The following is a 12,099-nucleotide window of genomic DNA, read 5'->3' as shown; positions in this document are numbered from 1 at the left end:
GTGGACAAATACGGTGCGAATTGACGAGGGCATACAGACTTTTCATGTTTCGCACCAAGGGAGGGCTGTGGTTGAGCACCCTTTCTACCGGTTGGACGTGTTAAAGCGCTCCTGTCCCTGCGCGATCAGAAGTCAAAGTGCACCGCTCCTGTCTAATGTACCTAGGTATGTTCTACTGCCAACTGCCTATACGGCCTTCATTTCCGTTGCTATAGCTCTCTCGAGTTGGAGTTGCGCGCGAGTTCCCCCGCATTCTGCATATTGGCCGTTACCTCCCCTGTTACCTCCCTCCAGTAGCTACTGTATCATGCTTGGGCTAATTCCTTGGGGGTTAGTAGTAGAACAATGAATGTTCCTCGCCATCGATAATTCCCTCTGGTTGGCTGTCACATTCTGTTGGGAATCTGACCCTCCATCCAAGAGTAGTCTGTGGCAGTCATGACAGTACAAACATTATTGTCCGCCCTTGGGCCAGAAATAGAAGATCCAGAAGAAGGTACAAGTGACGACTCTTCTGGTTTGCTGTTTGCTAATAAGTCTGCGGCGCTTTACAGAATCATTTCTTCTCTTCTCGCAGTCGATCCCATCTCAGAATCTTGGGTTCGTGGATTCTAAAGCTACATTGTTGGAGCTGACAGTTGGTTCTCGTGATCTTTCTATTCATCAATCGCCGACTATACTGTCATCAAACCGAGGAGGTGGGACAACCGGTGCTGGTGAGTAGCCCACCCAACCTTGTACCCCATCTCAGTCCATAATTAGAAATTTCACAGTTGTCTGGAAGATCACCCCTCTATTTGCCTCATGGATTACTTCCGCTTCAAATGTTCTCTTCACCCACAATGTCCTTGACTCCAGTTCGGCGGTGATTGAATTAGGATGCGGAATATCCGGAATCATTGGTCTAGCACTGGCTCCGCGCATCCAATCTTATGTCTTGACAGACCAAGACTATGTGATGAAGCTACTGAATGAGAATCTAAGAGAGAACCAGCAAAATATGTCCTCGGGCAAAGGCCGGAAAAGCACACCAAAACCGAAGAGAGGCTCTGTGTCCGCCCCTGCACCGAAGGCGGAGAGCAACATTACTGCCCGGCCTCTGGATTGGGAAACAGATGAAGTGACAGCTTCACTTACAGGATCTACATCGAGTCACGATTTCGATGCAGTTATAGCATGTGACTGCATCTACAATGATGCTCTCATTGAACCTTTGGTACAGACTTGCGTCAATGTATGCAAAATGCGCCCTTCGGATACGGCAGAGGATAGACAGAAGCCTACAGTATGTATTGTGGCACAACAGCTTCGGTCCGCCGAGGTATTCGAGGCCTGGCTCAAGGCATTCAGCAAGGCATTCCATGTATGGCGTGTGCCGGATGAAAGTCTGATTGATGGATTGAAATCAGATTCTGGATTCGTTATTCATATTGGTATCTTAAAGTAGTCTTGGTGCTAAGCAATCAAAAAAAAGTCCTGCCAAGGTCAGAGTCACGTTGTGAGGCAAGGAAATTGATTTTTGGTCTTCCCGACCCTCTCAGGGCGGTTGGAGTTTGATCAATCATCAGCGTAAGCAGCATTTGACAACCGTTCTTTGTAAAATCTGTTATACATGTCCATATTAACAAGGTCAGTATATATTATCATCTAAAATGGAATTGATAGGGATGAACGTCTCGGATTAGATACCTACCTAGGCAATCCCAACAGAAAACCCTCTATATATAGTCACGTGCTTTGGTGTCTTGGTCTTACACGTCCACCGGAATGTTCGCGTCTTCATCTTGATCATCACCTGGTACCTTACTGTACCTTATCAATACCAGCATACCGCGCTGCTGGTTCGTCTCAGAAATACTCCCCTCTGAGCCTTAAGTCCTGATTCAACGAGCGTTTATCGACCATGGCAGGGCTTATAAAATTCATCCACGGGAATCAACCCCCGCTACCTGTTCAACCAACTCGAACAGACCGTCTCGCACATGGTGCGAAAGCAAAGGTGCCTGCCAAAAAGTCGATAATCAATTCGGCCAGTGAGCCATTCGCAAGTACAAGTCGGATTCCCGAGTACAGTTCGAGCCCCGCGGCTGGGCAGAATACGCATCCCAATTCTCGATATCCCCTTCAACAGCAGCAAGTAACCGACGCCCCGAAACGGACATTTGATGATACATCTGTGTCTGGACTTGAGGAGACGGAGAGTGATGTGGGATTCTATGATCAGCAGATGGACACGGGCGGTGTGATTGAATACAACCAGGACGCGCGGATTGAAGACGATTACAATGAGGACGGAGCTGGTATGGAAGAGGACGATGCGCGCTATCCTACACAGGTATGTCCCAGTCAAACTTAAGTCAACATTTTGCTTCTTAAAGCTCCTAACAGCCATTGCAGCATAGAAAGCCGTATACTGCCGATTATGAGCCCCATAATCGGCCTACGACCCCCAGAGGAAACGCCATCAGCGGACGGTTTCACCCCAACGCCCAGAATCAACAACCACATGCCAACCTGGAACTTCGTCCCAATCAGAATGGTAATAGCACAGCCCAACAACTCAAAGGTTCCAAGAAACGCAATCGATCCGATATGCAAGGGCATGAAGTGCCTGGACCTCCACTTTATAGAAATGTAGACGCTCTGGGGCCAGACGAAGAACTCGAAGAACTCGAAGAACTCGAAGAACTCGACGAGCTCGATAATAGTATTGGTGCAGAGAAACCGTCGAACCCCCCTGTCCCAAGCCGTCATCCCGACTTCGAAGATCAGGAATTGGAGGGCATGACTTACAAGGATCTCAAAGATCAGACTTGGGATGTCGAAAAATATGACAATAATTCACGTCTCCCACAAGAGCTGCGGGATAGTGCAATCCCTCTCAGCGATCGCTTTCAAAGTTGCCTGGAGATCGATGAGCCCGAGGCACAGCTTCAGTTCTTTGCGACAATGCCCATTGCGGAATGGGAAGAAGCCGGCGATCTCTTTATCGAAAAGTTCGCAGAAATCATAACAAAACTGAAGGAGGCTCGACGAGAGAAGCGTAAGATAGCAACAAAGTTTGAGGAGGAGGTCGAGGCGAGGGAGGCTGCTATTCGAGCCAAGTCCGCGAGCCTCGATCAGGACCTCACGGAAATGAGGAAGGGTGGGGAGGGAGTGCTCAAGGGCAAGATGGTCTAGCCTATATACTAGAATCTGTGATTTCCTTGTCAAGGAATAATGCGGTTTTCTAAGGATGCTAAGAAAAGGAGGGTTTTGCAGGAGCCCACGTATGAACTTGTTACTCGTCATGGCGGAAAACACTTGGGGGTATGGCATTGAATTTACTCGGAGCTTCTGATGGACGGATCACGGATGAAAAGGGGTATTAGGGAAGGGCATTGCATTTGCTGGAGTTGTATAACGAGATACGAGATACCCCTTTGGCTATGAACTTCAATGAAGATCGTTATGGTACTTTTATTGAATTCTATGACTTCTATTGTTCTATTGACTCGCCTTCTATTGATATAGACATGTTGCATCGTTGATCACTCAAATAGTGATTACATCCTTCACCCTCCTATCCCTCTTGACGACCAACCTCAACTGCTTGCCCTCTCCCTTCGCCTTCAACACACCCGCTCTAACCCCTTCCGTAAAGAGTTCATAAGCAGGATAATACCCATCCACAAACTCCCTAATCTTCTCATCCGTCATGCCACTCCCCTTTTCCCTCCTGAGCGCGGCCTCCTGTTCCAATCTCCACTCATAAACATAGCCCGTCTCCTCCGCATCAATATGAATAAAAGCATCAAACGCGTCCGTCATAACATCATAATCCTTCAACTTCTCATTGACGAAGAGTAGATCCTGAAGCCGGTGTTTATGGAGCGTCGTTGACGGCGCTGCCTGCTTGCGCTTGATCTCCTCCGGGGAGATGGAGCGGAAGCCCACACACCAGCCCTCAAAAATCACAACGCGGATCTTGGGCTGGTCGAGACCGTTTACGGTCTTCCATTGAGAGGAGGGCACGCGGTCGCCTTGGCCGTTGTGGGCAGACTTGTCGTACGCGGGGATCTTGGTCTCTTTGCCTTGCTGCAGAGCGGAGAAGAGGTCTCGCGCGAGCTGCATGTCGTGGGTTCCTGTTTAGCACCCAAGAGTCTGCGTTAATAATCATCGAGCGCGCCATCCACACCATCAAGCACTCTTTTCCAAGTCATGAAAAGAAAAGGGGAGGGAGGGGGAAAAGGATACCTGGTTCTCCCCGATGCTGCACTAGTGGATTCTCAGCATGGGCCGCAGCCAGAGCAACTTGATCCGCATGCGTCAGATACAGATCGTCGATGCTGCACACCAGCGTCTCGAGCCCCTCTTTCTCGCGCAGCGTGCTGGCGAGCGCCGACACCAGCGTGGTCTTCCCGGCGCCCTGCACGCCATTGAGGCCGATGAAGAAGGGCTTCTCGGGGTGCGCAGCCTGGTGCGATGACAGCTGGGAGAGGATGAAGGGGATGCAGTGTGGGGATTTGTCGTCTATGATCTTGGGAGCGGGGTGCTGCGGTGAGGTGTCCGCGCTGGACGGGGATGTGAGAGGGGCTGTCATGTTGGATGGGATTGGGCCATGAAATGGAGATTTACAGGATGAGAAGAAAGAGAGGGTTTTGGAGTAAATATTTTATAAATGCTCTACTGTACTTCTCCTTCAGTTGATACTTGATGCTCCAAGCTCCGTGTTGTAGCCGCACTTGACCCCACTCCCCGCAGTCGGGGATTTACCTAGGGACGGGTGCCTGAGGACGTCAACTTACCTATATGTCTGAGAAGTCATAATGATGCCTGAGGATACAGCACGGGGAAGTGGAGGGCGGGCATCCGGTGTTGGTGACAAGGGATTACTATTCTCTGTCACTGCCGCATCGTCTAGCTCATCCGAAGGGGGTTCTCCAGAGGTGGTTTTCCTCCGTAGAGACCCCTCTCGAAATCATCGTGGCCTGAGGCGCTCGTTTCCGGGGATTGGGCTCAGAGGTCTCGGAGTGGAAATCACAGGGAAAGTAGAAGGCTCTTCAACCCTCTTCTAAACCTCAAGATTTATATGTAAGGTATCCAAAGGCCTTTCTGGCGCACGTGAAACGTTCTCTTGCAATTTGCATGTGAACGCTGGAAGCTTGTCTCTGTGGGGTCGCCCGCACGGGGAAGCTGTCGTCACCGGACCAGTGAGCTGACTGTAAACCGAGCCGAGGCATCTGATTGCCGAGCCCCATCATCCATAAACACTGGTGCATTCCTCCCTTCTTCTCAATTCCAAGCACTTGTCTTTGAACTGAGCTTTGATTTTCCAATTTGAAAGCAGTTGAAGATGTCGGAATTGCGCTATGATGGTCAGGTAGTGGTGGTGACGGGTGCTGGTGGTGGTCTTGGAAAGGCGTACTGTCTGTTCTTCGCATCGAGGGGCGCCAGTGTTGTTGTCAATGATCTGGGCGGCTCGTTCAAAGGCGAGGGCACCTCAACCAAGGTATGTGCATGCAGTCGTGCCCGGACTTTCCTGAGAGGGAGGAGAACCTTGCTGATAGAATCTAGGCCGCAGATGTCGTCGTCGACGAAATCAAAGCCGCAGGCGGCAAAGCAGTGGCCAACTACGACAGTGTTGAAAATGGCGACAGGATCATTGAGACTGCCATCAAGAACTATGGCCGCATCGATATTCTTATCAACAACGCCGGTATCCTCCGCGATATTTCCTTCAAGAACATGAAAGATCAGGACTGGGATCTTATCATTGCTGTTCATGTCAAGGGGTCATACAAGTGTGCTAGAGCGGCGTGGCCATACTTCCGGAAACAGAAGTATGGACGGATTATCAACACTGCTTCTGCTGCTGGTCTTTTTGGAAGCTTTGGCCAGACAAACTATTCCGCCGCCAAGTTGGCTCTGGTTGGGTTCACGGAGACGCTGGCGAAGGAAGGTGCAAAGTATAACATTCATTCCAATGTTATTGCTCCAATCGGTATGTCCCTCTTTTCCAGTTGTACAGGTAGAGTTATTAATGCTGCTTAGCCGCAAGCCGAATGACGCAAACGGTCATGCCACCCGATATCCTCGAAAACCTCAAGCCCGACTGGGTTGTTCCTCTCGTTGCAGTTCTAGCCCACAAGGACTCAGAAGAAAACGGACAGATCTTCGAGGCGGGAGGTGGGCATATTGCCAAGCTCCGCTGGGAGCGTGCAAGCGGTCTTCTCCTGAAGGCAGACGATACTTATACCCCCGGTGCAATTTTGAAGAAGTGGGATCAGATTAGCAACTTCAAGAATGCGGAACATCCCACGGGTGTTGCAGACTTCCTGGGTCTGTTAGAGAAATCTATGCAGCTGGGCCCGAATGAACAGGGGGAGACTCTAGATTTCAAGGGAAAGGTCGCGTTGATTACTGGGGGTGGTGCTGGGTAAGTAATTCGGTCTCAGCAAATGAATTTCCACTGACAATCTACAAGCATCGGTAGAGTTTACTGCTTGGCCTTCGCCAAGTATGGTGCATCAGTCGTGGTCAACGATCTCGTGAACCCGGATGATGTCGTTAATGAGATCAAAAAATTTGGCGGCAAGGCAGTTGGTGTGAAAGCCTCTGCTGAGGACGGAGATGCAGTTGTGAAGGCTGCTATTGATGCTTTTGGACGTATCGATATTGTTATCAACAATGCCGGTATTCTTCGAGACAAGGCCTTTACGAACATGGACGACAAGATGTGGGACCAGGTTATTGCTGTCCATTTGAGAGGTACATATAAGGTTACCAAAGCCGCATGGCCATACATGCTCAAGCAGAAGTATGGACGCATTGTCAACACTACATCTACCAGCGGAATCTATGGGAACTTCGGACAGGCCAACTATGCTGCTGCTGTAAGTCAATTCTTTGGTCTCCACAAAATGAGGACTAGCTAACATATCCAGAAATGCGGTATCTTAGGCTTCTCTCGCGCTCTTGCTCGTGAAGGAGCAAAATACAACATCTACGTCAACACCATCGCACCAAATGCCGGAACAGCGATGACCCGAACCATCATGCCGGAAGAAATGGTTCAAGCTTTCAAGCCCGACTACATAGCTCCTCTTGTTGTGGCACTGTGCTCTGACAAAGTTCCCAAACCACCCACTGGTAACCTCTACGAAGTTGGATCAGGTTGGGTTGGCCGAACACGCTGGCAGCGAACTGGTGGCCACGGATTCCCAGTCGATGTTAAGCTTACGCCTGAGGAAGTGGTCAAGCATTGGGAGGCAATCACAAACTTCGACGATGGAAGAGCAGACCACCCCGAGGATCCAAATGATGGACTCAAGAGCATCATGGCAAACATGAGCAATAAGAAGGGTGGCGCGAAGGTATGATGCTTCTCACATAGTCTCCTGAGTCAGACAGGGTTTTGTATAAATGTAGTTGTATGGTTAATGAAACTTATTGACTTTTGTGTGTCCTTAACAGAAGAGTGAGAACGTGAACCAAGAGATCCTGGATAACATTGCTGCTGCAAAGAAAGCTGAATCTAAGGGAACGGAATTCAAGTACGAGGAGAGGGATGTGATCCTCTATAACCTGGGAATTGGTGCGAAGAAGACGGACTTACCTTACGTTTTGTACGTCCCTTACTTCCCCACCTTTCAAACATCCAACGAAGCAAAGCTGACTCGCCCTTGCCACACAGTGAGGGAGCTGAAAACTTCCAAGCACTCCCAACATTCGGTGTTGTCCCCTTCTTCTCCGCCGAGACACCCTACAACCTCGACGACATCGTCCCCAACTTTAGTCCCATGTTGCTTTTGCACGGCGAACAATACTTGGAGATCCTACAATATCCCATCCCCACCTCTGGAACATTAGTTTCGTACCCTAAACTTTTAGAAGTCGTGGATAAAGGAAACGCAGCTATCGTGAAGTCTGGAGTTACCACAGTAATCAAGGAAACAGGGAAGCCTCTCTTCTACAACGAGATGACGGTATTCATCAGAGGCTCGGGCGGCTTCGGTGGTCCAAAGAAGCCCTTGGATAGGGGCGCAAGCACCGCTGCTAATACCCCACCCAAGCGCGCCCCAGATTTCGTACAAGAAGAGAAAACGACCGAGGAACAAGCCGTCCTCTACCGTCTATCCGGAGATTACAAGTAAGTCTCTCTTCCCAACCTTAATCTTTATAAGTCTGTATGCTAAGTATCCCCTCTAAAAGCCCTCTCCACGTCGACCCAGGATTCGCCAAGGTAGGCGGCTTCCCTGTGCCCATCCTGCACGGCCTGTGTTTCTTTGGCATAGCGGCCAAGGCTGTCTACCAGCAGTTTGGAGCCTTCAAGAACATCAAGGTCAGGTTCGCGGGCACGGTCCTCCCGGGACAGACGCTGGTCACGGAATGTTGGAAGGAGGGCAACAAGGTGATTTTCCAGACAAAGGTCAAGGAGACTGGGAAGTTGGCTATTGCAGCTGCGGGGGCAGAGTTGTTGGATGAGGCAAAGGGGAAGCTGTGAGGGGGTGCAAGGGATGGATCTTTGATTCGAGGAATGGAATTATTAAGTAGGGAAGGTTGAACTGTGTATAGATATCGCATAAAAAGAATTGGTCTCTTTCTTATGGAAGAACTTGAGCACATGATCATGAAGGAAGCGACCTCAATACCTACCTACTATCTAGGCAATGTAGATATCTTGTGCCCCATGAAACCAGATGTCAGTCCAGCCTGAAAAGGTAAAGTTCAGGATCAATTAAACCTGAGTTCAGGGGCAGAGGCAACACGTGACCAAAACCGCGAACCAGGAACCCTCACCGTACCTTACATTTCGGCGCCTTCAACTTTCGCGACGCGCGCCTACTTCAAGAACGCCCTCCCAACCTCGACTTCCCCCATTGAAACTTGAGGAATCGGATCCACGACATGCGCACGCATGCTCTCGCGCCCAACACTCTGTGCGCATCCTGAATTTTCCCTACGCCCTCCAAAAAACTGCGAACGATAAAAGAGACAAATGTCGACACGCAGCCGCAAGCGCTCGCTCGCGGCGCCCGAAGAAGATGAGGGAGTGGATGAGCTGTCGCCGTCGGGCGCGGACGTGGATATGTCGCCGTTGAGCGCGGCTAAGAGGCGAAAACTGAATGCGTCTCGTAATGGGAGCTCGCCGCTGGGGAAATTGGGGGGGTTGCTGGGGTTTGGGAGGGGGAAGGGGAAGGAGAATAAGGAGGTTGATGTTGATGTTGATGTTGATGAGTTGGCTGGTGGGGAGGATGATGATAGTGAGGGTGAGGATGGGAATGGGATTGGGAGTGTGGAAGGAGAGAAAGAGGACATTTGGGAGGTGGAGGATTCTGATGCTGAGGAGACGGGGTGGAGGAGGAGGAGTGGGAATGGGGCGAGAAAGGTCAAGAAGAAAGAGCATGGGAGAGCGGTAGAAGAAGAATCGGTCGATGGAGCTGAGGATGTGGAGGAGCTTTTGGACACCAACCCTTCAGATCATGAAGATGACAATAGGAGTGGGAAGTCGAAACAAACCACGCCGCCGAAGTCGAGTGCGAGTGCGAAACCGAGCGCGAACTCGAATGATACACAAGATGTAAATAAGGAAGAGAGCACGCGGAGGCGTCCAGGCAGACCGAGGAAACATCCCGTGAAGGATTCGACTACAAACATATCACCTAGCAAGATACAGGTTGAGGTGCCTGTATTACCCAAGCGTCCACGAGGACGTCCACGGAAAGTGGATCTCTTAATGAAAGCAAAGGCACTTTCGAGAGCGGCTATTAGGAAGATAATGACTGAGCAGGGGCTGGCTTGGGACGAAGAGGAGAATACAGAGGAAACCACGACAGAGGAAACCACGATACAGGTTGAAGATACAGATCCAGATGGCACAATCACGGTTCCTGCTCTCCGTCGGAGGGGGAGGCCGAGAAAGGTCCCAATTGAAGCCGATTCATCAAAGGTGCTGAAGGGTATACTTACGCCGAGCAAGACGGGTAGTACTCTGAAGTCGAAAAAGAGCGTGGTCTTTGAGGGACGCGATGAATTGGATCTGGGGTTCAAAGACATTCCACTATCTACCAAAAAGTCGAAAGGACCAAAAGCAGCCGAGGAATCAGAGGAGGATAACGACTCAGAAGACAGTGATGATGTGGCATGTGCTATCTGTTCAGGCCTTGAATCAGAGGAGCCTAATGAGATAATATTCTGTGACAGTTGCGATCTCGCAGTGCACCAGGAGTGCTATGATGTCCCAGTAATTCCAGAAGGAGACTGGCTCTGCAGAAACTGCCAGCCTAAAGATTTGCCAGAAGTGGAGTTGGGTGATGAGGTGGATATCGCCGTAGCTCCAAGCGATCTGCCCGATATTGCAGGATTTGAGGATCATCTGCGGAATATGCAAAGAGTAGTGCTGGACAAGCTTACAGGTCAGAAGCGCATCAAGCTCTGTGGGCACGACGAAGAAATTCGGAAGGTGCATCAGGTCGTTGAGCAGACAGTTCTGGCAGGAGAAGGTAATTCGATGTTGGTGATAGGGGCAAGAGGCTGTGGAAAGACGACTGTGAGTTCCCCGAGTCAGATTCCGATTTCACAATTAACACTTTTGCAGCTTGTTGAATCGGTGATATCTGACATCTCCACCGAACATCGAGAGAACTTTCACGTTGTTCGGCTGAATGGTTTCATTCATACCGACGATAAATTAGCTCTCAGAGAGATCTGGCGACAATTAGGCCGCGAGATGGAAGTCGAAGATGATGCAGCAGGCAAGGTACGAGCACCTCACCGTTACTTTTTACTTTATGTCTGCTAACAACCGGTCAGACAACCAATGCTGCAGACATATTGGCGTCTCTGTTAGCCCTTCTGTCCCATCCCTCGGAAATATCAGAGGATCGTGCGGATGAAACTGCCAAGTCCGTCGTCTTTATCCTGGATGAATTCGATCTCTTCACTACACACCCACGCCAAACCCTACTGTACAATCTTTTCGATATAGCACAAGCAAGGAAAGCGCCTATTGTCGTTCTTGGCATCACAACAAGAGTCGACGTAGTGGAGACCCTTGAAAAGAGAGTCAAAAGCCGCTTCAGTCATCGATACGTGCATTTGTCATTACCTCGAAGTCTGCCAGCCTTTTGGGATATTTGTAAAGAAGGACTTACGGCTGAAACTGAAGAGCTCGATGCCGCAGGCTTCAACATCGCCGCTGATGGCCAGGTTGAGTTCCTCGCCTTCTGGCAGTCGATGATTGAAGTGAGTAACTTTCCAACGTTCATGAAGACCAAGCTGATAATTTTAGGACCTCTACAACAAGGATTCAACCTTCAAGCATCACCTCCAGTCACATTTCTATCGAACGAAATCTGTGCCAGCTTTCTTCACTTCGTGCATCCTCCCAATCGCCAATCTCTCCCTCAAAACCCTTCCTCTAACGAGCGGAGCCTTCACATCAAATACTATATCGCTCTCGCCCCCCGATTCTAAACTCCACATCCTTCAAGGGCTCTCAGAGTTAGAGCTCGCTCTCCTAATCGCCGCTGCACGACTTGATATCATACTTGATACCGACACGTGCAACTTTGCCATGGCTTACGACGAATATAGCTCCTTGACTTCGAGGCACAAAATACAGACCTCTAGCACTGGAATGGCCGCTCTTGGCTCGAGCGCCAAGATTTGGGGAAGGGATGTTGCATTAGGAGCATGGGAAAGATTGGTAGACTACCAATTACTGGTTCCTGCAGGCATTGGTGGGGGTGCTGGACGGGATTTCGGGGCCGGGGGTCGAATGTGGAAGGTTGATGTTGGTCTCGAGGAGATAACAGGGAGTGTTCCTGGAATAAGTGCTGTGATGGCAAAATGGTGCAGAGAGATCTGAAAATCAAGAACATCACCCACACCATTTCTGAATTGAGATTTGGCCTCCATCCCTTTCTGAAGTTAGGTCACGTCGAGGCCAGTGCCCCTCATTTGTACCACAAACCTGCTCATTTGGAAAGGTCGATATCCAGAGACTCCTGTCTCACCATGTTCGTGTAAACGATATTGTAGACTCGCTAGGCATCATACTGCCTACAGGCCGCTCTGGAAAGGCGCAATCGGCGATTCTCCTTTGCCTCCGAGACT

The 12,099-nt window shown here is 50.0% G+C and overlaps 5 protein-coding genes across 5 annotated transcripts; 4 read left to right on the top strand and 1 right to left on the bottom strand.

Annotated features, from left to right (window-relative positions):
- Positions 1-438: 438 nt before the first annotated feature.
- Positions 439-1,447, top strand: M430DRAFT_25338 (hypothetical protein; the record flags this gene model as incomplete). The annotated part of the gene is made up of 3 exons (XM_024865226.1): positions 439-496; positions 555-716; positions 774-1,447. 3 exons carry the CDS (start codon positions 439-441, stop codon positions 1,445-1,447), a joined length of 894 nt encoding a protein of 297 aa, XP_024724151.1.
- A 456-nt stretch (positions 1,448-1,903) lies between these two features.
- On the top strand, positions 1,904-3,180 carry M430DRAFT_47994 (hypothetical protein; the record flags this gene model as incomplete). The annotated part of the gene is made up of 2 exons (XM_024867970.1): positions 1,904-2,335; positions 2,398-3,180. 2 exons carry the CDS (start codon positions 1,904-1,906, stop codon positions 3,178-3,180), a joined length of 1,215 nt encoding a protein of 404 aa, XP_024724150.1.
- A 263-nt stretch (positions 3,181-3,443) lies between these two features.
- On the bottom strand, positions 3,444-4,677 carry M430DRAFT_33215 (hypothetical protein). Its single transcript, XM_024866318.1, has 2 exons — positions 4,237-4,677; positions 3,444-4,124 (listed from the first exon to the last, which is right to left on the bottom strand). The coding sequence occupies exons 1-2, from the start codon at positions 4,580-4,582 to the stop codon at positions 3,535-3,537; spliced, it is 936 nt and encodes a 311-aa protein (XP_024724149.1). The 5' UTR covers positions 4,583-4,677; the 3' UTR covers positions 3,444-3,534.
- Positions 4,678-5,335: 658 nt separating this feature from the next.
- Positions 5,336-8,485, top strand: M430DRAFT_16265 (hypothetical protein; the record flags this gene model as incomplete). Its single annotated transcript, XM_024863431.1, has 8 exons — positions 5,336-5,491; positions 5,557-5,983; positions 6,034-6,418; positions 6,467-6,875; positions 6,927-7,355; positions 7,456-7,607; positions 7,676-8,131; positions 8,194-8,485. The coding sequence occupies 8 exons, from the start codon at positions 5,336-5,338 to the stop codon at positions 8,483-8,485; spliced, it is 2,706 nt and encodes a 901-aa protein (XP_024724148.1).
- A 1,275-nt stretch (positions 8,486-9,760) lies between these two features.
- On the top strand, positions 9,761-11,851 carry M430DRAFT_96512 (hypothetical protein; the record flags this gene model as incomplete). Its single annotated transcript, XM_024869965.1, has 4 exons — positions 9,761-10,531; positions 10,580-10,741; positions 10,795-11,226; positions 11,273-11,851. 4 exons carry the CDS (start codon positions 9,761-9,763, stop codon positions 11,849-11,851), a joined length of 1,944 nt encoding a protein of 647 aa, XP_024724147.1.
- Positions 11,852-12,099: the final 248 nt, after the last annotated feature.

The sequence above is a fragment of the Amorphotheca resinae genome, assembly GCF_003019875.1.
Source record: "Amorphotheca resinae ATCC 22711 unplaced genomic scaffold M430scaffold_2, whole genome shotgun sequence".
Classification (NCBI taxonomy): Eukaryota; Fungi; Ascomycota; class Leotiomycetes; order Helotiales; family Amorphothecaceae; genus Amorphotheca; species Amorphotheca resinae.
This window is presented reverse-complemented; position numbering and strand designations above follow the sequence as displayed.

Bases quoted from the DNA above. Each gene is read 5' to 3' on its own strand.
- M430DRAFT_33215 (XM_024866318.1), bottom strand. From the start codon at position 4,582: ATGACAGCCCCTCTCACATCCCCGTCCAGCGCGGACACCTCACCGCAG. The intron at 4,125-4,236 runs GTATCCTTTTCC...GGTGCTAAACAG, and splicing joins GCAGCATCGGGGAGAACCAG to GAACCCACGACATGCAGCTC.